General features: G+C 38.6%; 1 protein-coding gene across 1 annotated transcript in view; it reads right to left on the reverse strand.

The window, feature by feature from the left end:
* The window catches only part of C5 (complement C5), a 49,236-nt gene that overhangs the window by 10,311 nt on the left and 24,145 nt on the right, over positions 1-14,780 (reverse strand). Inside the window, exons 20-31 of the mRNA XM_024206695.2 lie at positions 12,293-12,432; positions 10,638-10,859; positions 9,784-9,844; positions 9,090-9,179; positions 8,530-8,742; positions 7,989-8,064; positions 5,971-6,130; positions 5,285-5,380; positions 4,692-4,863; positions 2,319-2,524; positions 1,349-1,501; positions 872-934 (exon numbers count right to left, since the gene is read on the reverse strand). Coding sequence (XP_024062463.2) covers positions 872-934; positions 1,349-1,501; positions 2,319-2,524; positions 4,692-4,863; positions 5,285-5,380; positions 5,971-6,130; positions 7,989-8,064; positions 8,530-8,742; positions 9,090-9,179; positions 9,784-9,844; positions 10,638-10,859; positions 12,293-12,432 — 1,652 coding nt within the window. The remainder of the gene's footprint in view (positions 1-871; positions 935-1,348; positions 1,502-2,318; positions 2,525-4,691; positions 4,864-5,284; positions 5,381-5,970; positions 6,131-7,988; positions 8,065-8,529; positions 8,743-9,089; positions 9,180-9,783; positions 9,845-10,637; positions 10,860-12,292; positions 12,433-14,780) is intronic.

Below are 14,780 nucleotides of genomic sequence, written 5' to 3' on the forward strand. Positions count from 1 at the left end.
TATGGGTGTACAGTAATGACTCCTCTTAGAAAATTGCAGAGGAAAAGGAATAAAGAGAGGACAGAATAATTGAAACGTACATTAATCCAGCCTGTGCATATGAGACTAGGTTGTGGTCCTGTGTTTATATTATAAAAGAATAACAAATATCAACCATCTTACTGAAGTGCCTTTGTGAATTACGTATTGTTCTGTTCTGAAAGGTAGCAATCAATTATTTATTTGTAAAATTCCTGGAGGTATAGAAGCTGAAGGATAAATAGTATGCCATAATAGCATTGTAATATATTTATAAACAATAATACAAAGCACAAAAAAATAGATAAAGAGAAGGCACATTCTCTATTACAAAGTTACTGAGGCAAAGTTTTTCAAGAATGTTCACTAATTTGGGGGTTCTCCATTTTTGGGTGCCCAATTTGAGGCACCTAGAAATTGGCGTCTCCAATTGCACACTCCAAATTAGTGAGCACTGTTAAAAATTTTGGCCTAAATATTTAGAACTATGGAACAAATAAGTCGGGGGAGCAGGGAAGAATTTCCATTGCTTGTCTCACTACAAATAAATCACCTGAGGTAATTTAATTATTTTTCTGCTGTCAAAATGTTCCAAAATTAGACAATATACTTCAGGAGTCACATGACTTAAGACAAATGAGTTGAGTTGGTGTAAAAGCAGGTGTAACTAATGATTTCAAATGGAGCTGCACCTTCTTAGAGAAGATCTATATCCCAAATGGCTTCTGCCACTCTGGTCCAGGGAACAGAAGTGGGAACGTAGAGGAAACCTCTCTGTATCCCTTTCATTGCCCATATTGACAAGACCAAAAAAAGGCTTCATTTCTTTAAAAATGTTTGCTTAACCACTTACATTTACTGTTGCTAAGCCAGTGCTACTCCCAGTGCTTACATATATGTCATCATACAAAGGTGCCTAAAGATGTAAACATAAATATGATTTGACATAAAATATAAATATTTGCAAAATAATAGTTAAGATACTACAATTAGCAGTCAAATAGGTAGAAATCATACACATCTGATGATCTTTTTTACATTTCTGATTACAAGCAAAGGGCCAATCCCACTGTTCACATTTGTGTAGTCCTACTGAATTCAATGGGACTTCTCATGTAAATAAGTGTTTCCAGGATGTGGTCCTGAATCAGTGAAACCTTTAATCACTTGCTGCATCAACTAAATCTTAGCAGATGAAGACAAAAGTTAATCAAATGCTATTTTTCATAGACATGTTTTCTTTTTTTTAAATGTGTCTAGACTTTATTTCTTTCTAAAAGGAATTTTTGTAAGTTATTAATAAGATTTTTCACTTTTCTAATTCACTCACTTCCACAGTCCTTGCTATGTAATTTTCTTCTGTCAGTTTAGAGTGCTGAATGTCTCCATAATTCTTGTAAGCCACCTTGACATCCATGTTCAGTGAAAGACGTTGAACGAGAAGGGAATATTCAGTCAAGGCTTCGAGGGCATTAATTGTGTCCTGTCAAAAATCAGTTAGAAAGAATTACTACTGGAATGGAAACAAAACTGTAACAAAATTGATTATTAAACATTTTACTCAAACACTTATTTAGGAAGACAGATAGCGGTAACCCTAACCAGCTAAGCAGTTTAATAGAGCTTTATTATACTCTTAATAAAACAATAGGATATTTAACACTATCTTTGTGGGCATGTTTGTGTAATTTATTATTTTATTAAAAGTTTGTAAATAAGTGCACAGTTGCTGGAAACAGATGTTTTAAAAGTAAGCAAGCTAGTAAATAAGCACAACTATTGTTGTGTGAAATTGCTATATCATCGTTTTTCACTTCATAGATCGTTTTATTTGCGAAAACGGAGAGTTTGCAAGAATTAGCAAATTTGGTCAAGGGTGACTTTTTGTCAAAAAGCATATGGGAAAACACTGAAATTCCACTAATCGTTTTTTAAAAACACAAGTGAATTTTTCATGGGTCAACACGGCTTTTCATTTTTTGTGAAAAACAGTGACTAATTCAGTGTCACAAAATTTATTGGTTTTGTAGAAATTTTGGTCAAAATGAGTTTTTTCCTGGTACAGTTTTTTCATCTGGCTGTAACTTAAGTCAATGGAGTAAGCCTGCAGATATACGAGTAATGATTTGCATGTACTGCTAAGGAAGTAATATTCCTGCAGCTGGAGGTCATGTTACTAACTTCCTTTGATTCCCATCCAACATATAGGACACACAAGTCGTCAGTTTGGCTCATGTATTACCTAAGGCTTCTCTGATTTAATCATTTGAAGAATGAGAGAGAAACATTTAAAAACACACCTGAGTGGAATAAAATCCACCACCATATCTTTGCTCTTCAGACAACCATCTGACAACCGGATTAGCATAGACTTTGTCCCCACTCAGCAGAGTGGTTAGCAAGGCATAAGCAGTGGTTTCAACAATCTGCGCAGTGCCAGCATTAGGAACATATTTATCTAGTTTAGTGGAAGTATCCTTCCAAAAACGATAAACAGGAGGGTCACCTGGAAGAGTAATAAAATATTAGCAGGAGTTAAAGTAGATTGTAACAGGAGGGGAGCTCTAACCACACAAGCCAAGCTGGAGGGGGAGTACTGCTTACCCAAGTCAGGGAGAGAAGGAGGAGCTCTCCCTCTGTTTTTATCAGAGATGGAGTTGTGCTCCCTTTATGCCCAAAGGCTATTTTAACCTCTGAATATAATGTGACCTGTGCAAAACACAATTTCATTCTCTAATAGGAAAAGTAGACACTATTCCTTTGTTGCTACCTTTGTTGTGAAACAGATGGTGGTAGATTTGTGTTCTGTTGACCTTGGGAATAGAGGAGTTTGATGTATTACAGGATATTTACAAACCAGTAACAAGTGATTTTTAACTATATTACCATTAATTTTCATGTTTTATACTTATATGTTGTACACATTATCAGAAACTAAATATTAAAAAAAATGTTAAGATCAGCAACTTGTAGTGGAACTGAATTGTGCATTTTGAAATCAAAATGCTAGTGAGGACCACAAGGCAAGAGAATTGCTCGTCTAGGTCCTCTCTGCATCCCATTGTTTTGTTAAGGCAGCCCTAATATCATGTACATACAAATCACTATGACAGTCATCCAGCTGCTTTTACACTATTCAATAAAACCCCCACACTGAATTTCTTGAAAGGAGATGAAAATTCTATGGTTATATTAATTTTTTAAAGAAACAAAAAAAACCAATGGTTTCCTACCTTTCATAACTGTTGTTGTTCAAGATGTGTTGCTCATTTTCATTCTACTGTAGGTGTGCGCACGCCGACTTGCGTGGTTGTCGGAGACTTTTGCCTTACCAGTATCCGTAGGGCTGGCTGTGGCGCCCTCTGGAGTGCCGCACTCATGCCGCGGTATATCAGGCCCCGCCGACCCTATGCCCTCTCAGTTCCTTCTTGCTGACTACTCCGACAGAGGGGCAGGAGGGCAGGTAATGGAATGGACATGAGCAACATATCTTGAAGAACAACAGTTACGAAAGGTAGGTAACCGTTTTTTCTTCTTTGAGTGCTTTCTCATGTTGATTCCATTCTAGGTGACTCGAAAGCAGTATCCCCAGAGGTGGGCTTGGAGTTCACAGTCTTGCAGATTGGAGTAGAGCTCTGCCGAAACCAGCGTCATCTTGAGCTTGCTGAATCAGCGCATAGTGCGAAGCGAATGTGTAATACGGACGACCAGGTCGCAGCCTGAATCGGCACCTGAGCGAGGAAGGCTGCGAAGGACGTCTGCGCCCTAGTCAAGTGAGCCATCATGATCGTCAGTGGCGGCACCTCCGCCAACTTATAACAGTAATGGATGCAGGCAGTGATCCATGATGATAGTCACTGGGCAGACACTGGGTGACCCTTCATCCTGTCTGTGACAGCAACTAACAACTGCGTTGACTTACGGAACGGCTTCATTCTATCTATGTAGAAGGTCAGTACCCTTCTGACTCCAATGAACTATGTGCTGGACTGGCATTAACGTGGAATTTTCACTGTTTATTAACAGGCCCAGGTCACTGCAGGTGGAACGTACCAGATCGAGGCTCCTTTGCACCTGCTCCGGAGACCTGCCCTTGATGAGCCAGTCATCGAGATATGGGAAGATCTGGACTCCCCGACGTCTCAGGTAAGCTGCCACCAGTGCCACGCATTTTGTGAATACCCTGGGGGCCGAGGACAGGCCAAAGGGGAGCGCTGTAAACTGGAAGTGGCGTCCAGCCACTATGAAACGATTAATTATTTACAGCTAGAAGCACAAGGCTAGGATAGAAGAGAAATCGCTAGCCGCTTGCGAAGCCAGAGACAGAAGAGCTCTGACTGAACACTATGAGTGGTAAGAAGGAACTGAGAGGGCATAGGACCGGCAATGCCTGATATACTGCGGCATGAGTGTGGAGCTCCAGAGGGTGCCACAGCCAGCCCTACGGATACCGCTAAGGCAAAAGCCTCAGACGACCGCACACCTACAATGGAATCGACATGAGCAAGCACTTGAAGAAGAACATGTATTATAACTTATTACATATTTCAATTCATCTGAAAGAATCTTTATGGTCAAGTTCCTCTGTGCTGCAAACTTTGCTTACTTACCTACAGACTATCTACTTCAGTAACAGGTTCTTTAGGTTGAAGAGAGAGTTTACTGAGTCATACCTTTTACAAGAGCTTCCTTCTTCAGTGCAGAGAAAGCTGAGCGTGTACCAGGATGGTTTGAATCCATGAGAGCTAAAGCATAAGCAGCTATTGCCAAGGTAAATGTGCTTTGGGCAGTTTGCACATTTTTCAGCAAATACTCTTCTGCTGCATTTTTAGCTTCTTGGATTTTCTGAAAAGGTGAACAGGAGGTTATATGTATTGGAAGGAAAATCATCTATTGTATTACCAAGACATTATGTATTTATATACAGTACCTTCTACAACCAAATCCCCAGGTAAATGATCTGGTTTGTTCTTTTGCTTATTTTGGAAGCTGCATCACCATTGTGGCTCACTAAAGGCTAAATCACCATGTATATATTAACACTTGACACTGGAAGTAACTCTTATGATAAAAGAAAAGAGCTTTGGTTTGTGGGTGGTTTGGTTTGAGAGAGAATCATAGATCCTCATGATCAATCCTGACTTGCCTCTGGGTCAGGGCTGGGGGGAAGGGTGAAGGAGAAGGGGGAAATCTAAGGACAGCAGAACACAGAAGACGAGAATATGATTGCCTGGGGCCTCATTGGAGAAATGAAAGCATTACATACCTGTGTTGGACATAAATGAATGGCCTTTGCAAGTCCAACAACAGAAAAGGCTGTGAGATACAAAGTTTTTTCTTTGGCTTCTTTAGGCAAAGTACCCTGAAAAATTCAAATACGTAAATAAAGCTAATTAGAAACAATGCGGTCAATTAATAAAAAGAATATTTTACAGTTTAGGTGAGGAACTGAAGAAAAATTTATGTAAGAAGTATCAGTTCAATAGCAATTTTATTTTTACACTGAAAAGAAGTGTTCTTTTGTGAAGAGGTTAATTTATTTAAAAAATACAAACAAACAGAACAGACCAAAAATACATGTAAAAGTAATGACAAGCCAATATTTTTTCAGGACTTTTATATCATGATTAGAAAAAGACAATATACATGCTGCTTTCGCAGCATCTAAGAAGTAACATATAGGTATTTGTAGCTGAAAAATATAGTGAAGTTTGAAAGACTGCGCTACTGTAAAAGTGATTTTAGAAGGAGAGATGTGTGAACATGTATTAGAACTCAGTGAATTATAGCAAAATTATCTGTAAATCTCTGATTCAGCATAGCATTTAAGTACTTACTTACGTGCTTTGCAGAATCAGGGCCTAAAACAGCTTGTGTGTCAAATAATGGAGTACCTTACGGCAACTTCAGCCTTTAATATATGCACAAATAAAACATGTTCACTTGTCATACCTGTAGTTTTACTGGCTGATAACTTGAAAGTTCCTTGAATGACCCATCTGTCATTTGACAATTTTCAATCAGCCATATCAGTGAATTACAAACAGAAATTTGATCCAGAGTAATATACTGACTAACTTGTCCAAAAATCCTTAAGGCAAAAGCTGTCAACCTGTGAAGGAAATGGAGCAAAATATAGATGTTTTGGTTCAGTGTGTGTGGTGATTTTTTTTTTTGGGTAGTTTAAAATACCAAGATAGATAGAGAGTGCCTATTTAGGCACAAACTTGCATTACTCAAGATTTGGGTTTACTGTATGTTGCCATGGGTCAATTAAACCTTTTTGCAGCCCTTTCAGAATGGCTGGCCAAATGTATGACTGTGACAGGGCACTCTTAGTAGCACCCTGGTCACTGATGTGGCTACAGCATGAAAAAGGCTGCAGGCTACGAGCGATTAAACACTTTCTGTTGGGGGATTATGAGCACCTGTAATCACTGGGCTAATGATGGGAGGATATAAGTGGAAGAAACAGGAAGCAAGGGGGAGCTCAGAAGGAAAGCTCAGGGGGTGACTGCTCCGCACTTTAAGTGTGGGGGGGAATTGTCTGGTTTGTTGGGGAAAGGCGTCTACCTCTTTAAGGGGTGGAGAGGCAAAGAGTGACTTTTGCCGCAGCTGCAGAGCAGGACAGTGTGGGGACACTGACCCATCCCCGCCTTCGCCCCCAGGGGTTGGGTATAAGTACAAACTAGACAGGTGAAACCCTCTTTTACCCGAACCGGATGGAGATGCACCCACTCTCCCATCCAGGGAAGTGGTGAAATATCAAGTTTGGTCAGGATCTGCTGTGGGCACTGTGCTAGCTGTTCCTTGCTTGGGGGGCTGGGAAGGAATTTTCCCCTCACCAACAGATTGACCAAGGCAGTGTGTGGGTTTTTTTCCGCCTTCTCCTCAGCGGGTTCCGGGGGGACTTAGCTAGGGCGAACATGGAATGGGAGTTAAGCTATAATGCCGCAACTCATTATATAAATGTGGGGAGGACGTCCAATGCAGATACTCCATAGAGAAGGGATACGGTGATCAGATAAAGGGATTAGTGAGGGATTTAAAGGAGATACATGTTGTTAAGGGAGTGGAAACAGGAGTGTTCGGGGCTCCTATGACTGGCACGGCAGGGAGACAACCCTCCCTCCTTTATAGCCCACCTTAACCCTCATTGGGGGGGGGGGCAGCATCGCAAGGTCCCAGCAGTGGGTTGGCTGGGGACCAGGATGGGAAGGGGGGGGGAAACTGATGGAAGCCCCCAGGTGTATATTAAAATGATCACAGAATTACCCTTACTGTACACTTATCTGCCAGGTACACCCAGAAAATTAATAATTAAGTTGTGACCTAATTAAACCACATGCACTGTCTCCTGTTCTTTTTCCAATATAGCTGGACTTTGAGACTGGGCTGAAGAGTGAAGGCTGTAGGGAAACCTCCTCTTGCTGTAAGATTGCAGTCCACTGTTATACTTTGCAAGGAAGGAATAAATACACATCTGGTGATGAAAAGGTAACAACCTGGTGTGTCTGTCTGTGAGGCCACATGAGCTGGCCAGGCAGTGAGGTACACTGGGTAGCCACAGAGGCACCCTGTGGCAATGATCAATAGTATTTTTAAATTAGCATTGTAAAATAAAGTTAATCAAATCTCATGCTGCAGTGTGTGAGCTGATCTCTACAGAGCACAGGAAGATGATTTTTCCTTAAATATAATACTGTACAATAGTTTTGACGTATTGTGGGAGATTTTCCACCCTTCTCTGAAGCCATCAGCAATTAGTCACTGAAAGTCACTTCTTCCTTTAAATACTTAGGCAAAAATGTTGCCCATGATCCATTAGTGGAACTAACAGTGGCATTGATGGAGTACTGTGCACAGATTAATGGCAATACAAAATATGGCCCTTAAACATTAGTCACTGTGAAGACACAGGACTGAATCAAACCTTTCAAATCCACTGTAATAAAATCATTTTAACTCACCAAGTGCTGGATGTCCCGTCTTTCCACATGGTGTACGAGAAGTCTCTGTTTCTGAATGACAGGATGCTTACAATACCTAAGATATACATAAAGCAGACAGTGTTTCTGAAGCACTGATTTCTATTCAAATTACGCTTCTTCACTCAGAAGAAAAATTAATCTCTCCTTGATAACTGGCCTTTAATTGTTTTGTTTCTAAAAAAGCAGCAAATGGTTAACTTCCAACTCAAAGAGATAATATTAAATTACACTAATTGTGCATATCAACTAAAACTTTACTGCTTCCAAATAAAAGATCATATTTTATAGGGTATACAACATAGGTGTCAGTTCTTCAAGCAATTTTGTAGTTCAGCCACTACAGAAACATTATGTGAAACATAGCTAACCCCATAGTTTTAGTTAAAAATATTTTTTTAAAAATACATTAGCTTTATTACATTTTCATCAAATATTAAACATTAACTTTCCTATCCAACAGTACCTACAAGTCCTTAGAACTTTCAAATGAAACCAGAAATTGGAGACCACATTTTTCTACCTTCTTTCATCCTCCTCCTCATGTTAACTCTTGATGTTATGGTTTCAGGGCCAAGTAAATTCCAGTTATCGGACTTTTCCAGGTAGTGAAAGACATAAAATACTGGAGCAATACTCATGAGCTCTGCCTCTGCACTGCCCTTGGGCAAATTAGTAAGAAACTGGACACCTTCACGTTTGAGAACAGCAGAGATTACCTCACCCATAAGCTGTCCTGTGAAGAAAAACAACATGGTTAATTGCTGCCTCAGAAATACTGTACAGGCATAACTCTTATTGACTTAACTGGGAGTTGTGCAAATATATCTGAGGGTAGAATTTTGCCCATAATATTTAGAGATACTTTAATCATTTTCTATTAAAATCTATTAATAAAGATAGGATTTTAAGACAAGATAATTGCTAAAGAAAAGGCTGGTCTAAATAGCCTTTTCTCAAAAGAGAGAGAACCCGAGAGTATAGTCAGGTGGGTAGAGCAGAAAAAAAGGAAATTAAGGAAGAGAGCAAGCACGTATATAGAAACTAAATATAAAATACTGCATAAATTTCATTCCAATTTACCTTTTATACTCACAGTCCTGTCAATTTTTGTTTTGGGGACCAGATCTAATGGTGTCCTGTGTCGAAATTCTTGTCGTCTTCTCATTACACCTGCAATTGGAAATAAATACATATATATAACAACATATTTATAGCATTACCTATGTAGTTGCAGAATTTAGATCCCAGCAGCCCTGCTGGGTCAGATTTGAGGCCATAGCTATTTGCCAATTTAGCAAACAAACACAAAAAAATCATGAAAACTAGAGTTGGGTCTAAAATCCAGATCCAAACAACTCTAAACTTTGAAAAAGTTCAGATCCAGACCCTAATTCCATAATGAATTAAACTAATACTTTAGAAAAATTCTAATCTTGATCAGAATTTTGGGGTATAGATTAATCTCTGATTAAACTGGATTATTTTCTATTCTAGGGAAAGGAGCACTTGGTAGTTGGTTTTCCTGCACAACTAAATTTAGAAAAATCTCAAAGTCTGCATGCCATATAAGATATGAGTAAATGTTCCTCTAACCATTCCAATTAATCAAAATGGCTAGCTACTTTGAAAGGGACTCCATTACTGTGTGCTAAGGCATGCAATTTCACAGTAGAGATATGTGAACGTTGTGCCATGAAGAAGAATTGATTTTGATGTTTATCTGAGACTGCAGAGTAAAAGAGCAAATAAGAAGATACAAAATCACTTTCCATACCATAAACACCTTGTGGATCCAGAGAAAAGCCTGCATGAAGTTCTCTTTTAATTCCTTCTGACTGCAATTAAGATGAGGCCAAAACTAAGCAGTATATCAAAGTCCTCTGTTTAATTTAACACACTGACTAAAGCAATAATTTTAAAATATCATACAATCAGACCCACATAATCTTCATCTAATTCTCAGTTTAAAGGTTTTATGTTGCTGCTGCCAGACATTTGTTTTCAAAACAAAATCTTCAACCAAAATTACCAACCAATGTAAATAAAGTTTATGGGAATTATAAAACTCTAATAAATATATCTTTACAATAAATGTATTTAAGGATTTGAAGAACTGATGCAAACTACATCATCAATATTCTATACTCTATTTGCTTATTTTAAGTCACAAGCTACACACATCATATTTACACCTATTTGCCTGCTAGTTGTCAGCCACTATAATACATACATTTAAAAAAGTAAACACATAAGGGCCCAATCCTGAAGTTGCATCATGGCATAACTCTCAATGAAGTCAATGAGAGTTTTATATGTGAAAGGACTGCAGGATGAGGCAAATGTTTTATGCCTTTATATACACATCAGAATAGAGATTGTTTAACAACAGCTGCTACTGATAGATCTGTTAAACAGAATGACAAGACTATTTGCAGGTGTATTATTTGTTATTTTACAGTACCCAAAAGAATGATAAGCACTTTTTAACACAAGTAAATTACATATGATCCCTGGATTTCATAAGTCATGTTCATATTCTGATTTCATATATTTATAAAATACCATCCATTTATTATGACTGAATCTATTCAAAAAGAGCAGGAGTTCTAAGGAAGGTTTTGGTCTTACCACCACACGCAACGTTTTCACTAAAACTTCACTGTTCTGTTCAGCCAACAATGTAAAGTTGATTGTATGAAGACCTAGTTCCAGAGGGAGTATTCTGAATGTAACTGATGCGACAGAATAGCCACCTAGGTTCTGAGATTTACAACTCTGTAACCCTTGCTGAGCACTTGCAGAACCTTTGAACAAACAGATTCCATCTCCAACTGTTGCTTTAACACAGAACTGAAACATCAGAGAAGATTTAAAAAGATTAAAATAAATGTTACATTGAGTGTTAGATTACACTAAACAATTTTACTATTGTTAGCAATGTGTAAAAGTGATTAACTTTATTATTATTAAAAAGAACAGGAGTACTTGTGGCACCTTAGAGACTAACAAATTTATTTGAGCATAAGCTTTCGTGGGCTACAGCCCACTTCGGACGCAATTATTGTTATTATTTGCATTATAGTAGCGCACAGAAGCCCTAACCAAGGATCAGGGAGCCATAGCACTAGGCATCATTATTACATTTGCATATAATTTTTCTTTGCAACATTTTTCTGTAAAATTTCACTGTTCTGTTTCGGTGTATTTTTCACCACTAAAATTTTGCTTTTCTATTAAATCTCCAGGCAACATTATTTATTTGCTTTCAAAAACGTGTAACCAAGAAAACTACCCTCCATTTGAAATTTCAAACTCAAATTTTGAGCAGAAACAGAAGTGTTATATTATTTATTTATATTAGAATAGAACACAAAAGTTGCTACGTAATTTCAAAACACAGAGGAAGATGCAGTCCCTATGCCTCAAAGAGCATGCAGTTTAAAAAGAGACAGACAGACAAAGGGTAAGGAAAAGGGATATAACATCCAAGCAAGGAAATGAGGGTGATAACTGGGACATCCTATTAGTACAGCAGTCATCTTTAAAAAATTATTTTGTGCACTGTACTTTTACATGAGAGGAGAAGGTGGATGCTACAGAAAGAGAAAACTTTATTATGTTGCTGAATGCTTCTGCTGCTACTACTGAACTGACCCCTTCTTTCCTGTACTGTCCAAGATTCTTTCTACCAAAGCTAACACTGTGGGCCCTCCAACATGTAGTCTGTGCCTGACCAGCGGGAGGGAAGGACTAGAATAGGGAGTGAAGCAGAAAGATGCAAAGATTAGTGCATTTCTTGATGTACAAAATTGTTTATTCTTCAGTCGTAAAGCTTTTTCCAGATTTGATGGAGAGCGCTGCCCTCTCAATTCAGGAAGCTAATATGTAGAAACTCCATCCATGATTATATTCACTAGAGTCCATTGGTAACTGGCTTCAGAATTTAGTGCAAGTCATTTCATGTGTTAGTTCCACTTATGCCATTTTGGCTTCCCTTTTTCACCACCTCCCATTGAGAACTGGCTAGGCCACACACCAGGATATTCTACAAGAACAGCTATTGTTTCTGCCTGGGTGCAGAACTTTCAAACTGTGCCCAAATACAATGTGATGGGCGCTATAGGAATAAAATAAATTAAATTATGAAGTACAATGCTGCATTTTGTAACAATTGGAGAATCCTGACTCATGCATATTGACTGGATACTTGCAGAAACAAATCCTTTGTCAGTTCATGATAATACTGTACTACTTATATAAAATTCAGAAAATCCACAAATTACCATCGTTCTGGAATTTCTGTAGTTGTAAACAGATCCTTTTAACTCAATTTGTTCTCCACGCACAACAGAATAAGGTATATGCATGCTCAGGAAAACATCTTTTAAAACCTGCACTTGGAGTGCATCAGCAACACATATACCTAGGAAGAATTCAAAATATAATAGCACAATATGATATAAGCAGAAGTACACATTTGATGCAGACTATTCTCTCATTCCAAGAAGCAGGTCCATATCACTCCTCACACCCATGTCACCTTTCTGGTTTCCTATCAAATTACAACATCTACTTTGAAATTGTCAGCTTGGGTTTTCTGAAATCATCAGGGACTCGCTCCACTTTCTCTTTCTGAGTTGCTATCTGCCTAATTCCTTGTGCTCACTCCAGACCTCCTACTCTGGCTTCTTCTCAGTTCTCTCCTTCCTAGTGCTAGGATTTTCTCTTTCAGCTGTACTACCCCATCTATCACAAACTCTCTGCTCCTCCCTTTCTTCAAGCAATTAAGTCACTTCCTCTCTTGAGATCTTATTGTGGAATTTTCCGTTTCTCTTTAGCCTCCTATATGACAACTGTAAAACAGAATCGCAGCCAAGGCAGAAGTATTAACATTTTTTTAAATTTTTAACTTCTGAGAAGTACATAACAAATATTCAAACAACAAGCATATTGAAAAAAACTAGATGACATGCTTTAAAATCAGATTACTCTGATTACGGTATTTCTTTCTGGCCACCCAAAATTAATTTCCATGATGCTTTTGCATAAAAGATTCTCACAGAATCCTAGCATCAAAGCTTGATGCTTTATTCCATTTGACAAATAGGATTAGAAGTTTTCAGATGGTGTATAAAATTAGTTCTGGTGCTTACAGTTTTACAGATAGTGGTAAAATCATGCCAGAATTAAACAAAAAGTAAAGACAAAAGAAGGTAACCAAAATATGACAATTTTAATGTATGATATTTCATGAACCAACAGGGCTAAAGAATAGCACTCTCTTGCTAATAATACATAGTATTAGTTTCTGTTCCTGGCGTTCCAAGAGATAGCTGGCCAGCAAACAGATAGGCCAGGATACTTTCAGCATTCCAAGCCTCTAGGACCAGTTTTCCCATGATACTGATGGTCAAGGGGGAATGTTCAGCTAAATTATATATTAATGGGGAAGGAAAAGAGAATCTTGGATCTCTCAAGACATCTAGATAGACTTATGTGTAGTGCTGAGGAGGAGCTGGTGGTCGTGGTACATGTAGGTACCAGTGACATAGGGAAGGATAGGAGAGAGGTCCTGGAGGCCAAATTTAGGCTGCTAGGTAAGAGATTGAAGTCCAGGACCTCCATGGTAGCATTCTCTGAAATACTTCCAGTTCCACACACAGGCCAGTTAGACAGCCAGAACTGCAGGGTCTCAATGCGTGGATGAGACGATGGTGTAGGAAGGAGGGATTTAGATTTATTAGGAACTGGGAAAACTTTTGGGAAAGGGGGAGCCTATACAGGAAGGATGAGCTCGACCTAAACCAAAATGGAACCAGATTGCTGGCACTTAAAATTAAAAAGGTCATAGAGCAGTTTTTAAACTAAGGGCTGGTGGAAACCCTATAGGTGCGGAGGAGCACGTGGTTCAGACTGCGACATCTGTTAGGGGAGGATCTATTGATGGAGATTCTCTATGTCCTAGTAAAGAGGAGAGGATGGAAGATGATAAAATACGAGTAGGATCTGATGAGAAACAGTCAAATGAAAAACGTCCCATTCAAATACATCATGTAATGGCAGACAGCTAAAAAGTGACAAGTTTTTAAAGTGCTTATTTACCAATGCTAGGAGTCTAAATAATAAGATAGGTGAACTAGAGTGTCTCGTATTAAATGAGGATATTGATATAATAGGCATCACAGAAACTTAGTGGAATGAGGATAATCAATGGGACACAGTTATACCAGGGTACAAAATATATCGGAAGGACAGAACAGGTCGTGATGGTGGGGGCGTGGTAGTATATGTGAAAGAAAGCGTAGAATCAAATGAAGTAAAAATCTTAAATGAACCGAACTGTACCCTAGAATCTCTATGGATAGTAATTCCATACTCTAATAATAAGAATATAGCAGTAGGGATATATTACCGACCACGTGAGCAGGATGGTGATAGTGACTGTGAAATTCTCAGAGAGATTAGAGAGGCTATTAAAATAAAAAACTCAATAATAATAGTTGAAATCCCCCATCCCCATATTGACTGGGTACATGTCACCTCAGGATGGAATGCAGAGATAAAGGTTCTTGACACCTTAAATGATTGCTTCTTGGAGCAGCTAGTCCCAGAACCCACCAGAGAAGAGGCAATTCTTGATTTAGTCCTAAGTGGAGCACAGGATCTTGTCCAAGAGGTGAATATAGCTGGACCGCTTGGTAATAGTGACCATAATATAATTAAATTTAACATCCCTGTGGTGGGGAAAACACCAAAGCAGCCTAACACTGT

The sequence above is a fragment of the Terrapene carolina genome, unplaced genomic scaffold, assembly GCF_002925995.2.
Source record: "Terrapene carolina triunguis isolate 2854851 unplaced genomic scaffold, T_m_triunguis-2.0 Scaffold238, whole genome shotgun sequence".
NCBI classification, from domain to species: Eukaryota; Metazoa; Chordata; order Testudines; family Emydidae; genus Terrapene; species Terrapene triunguis.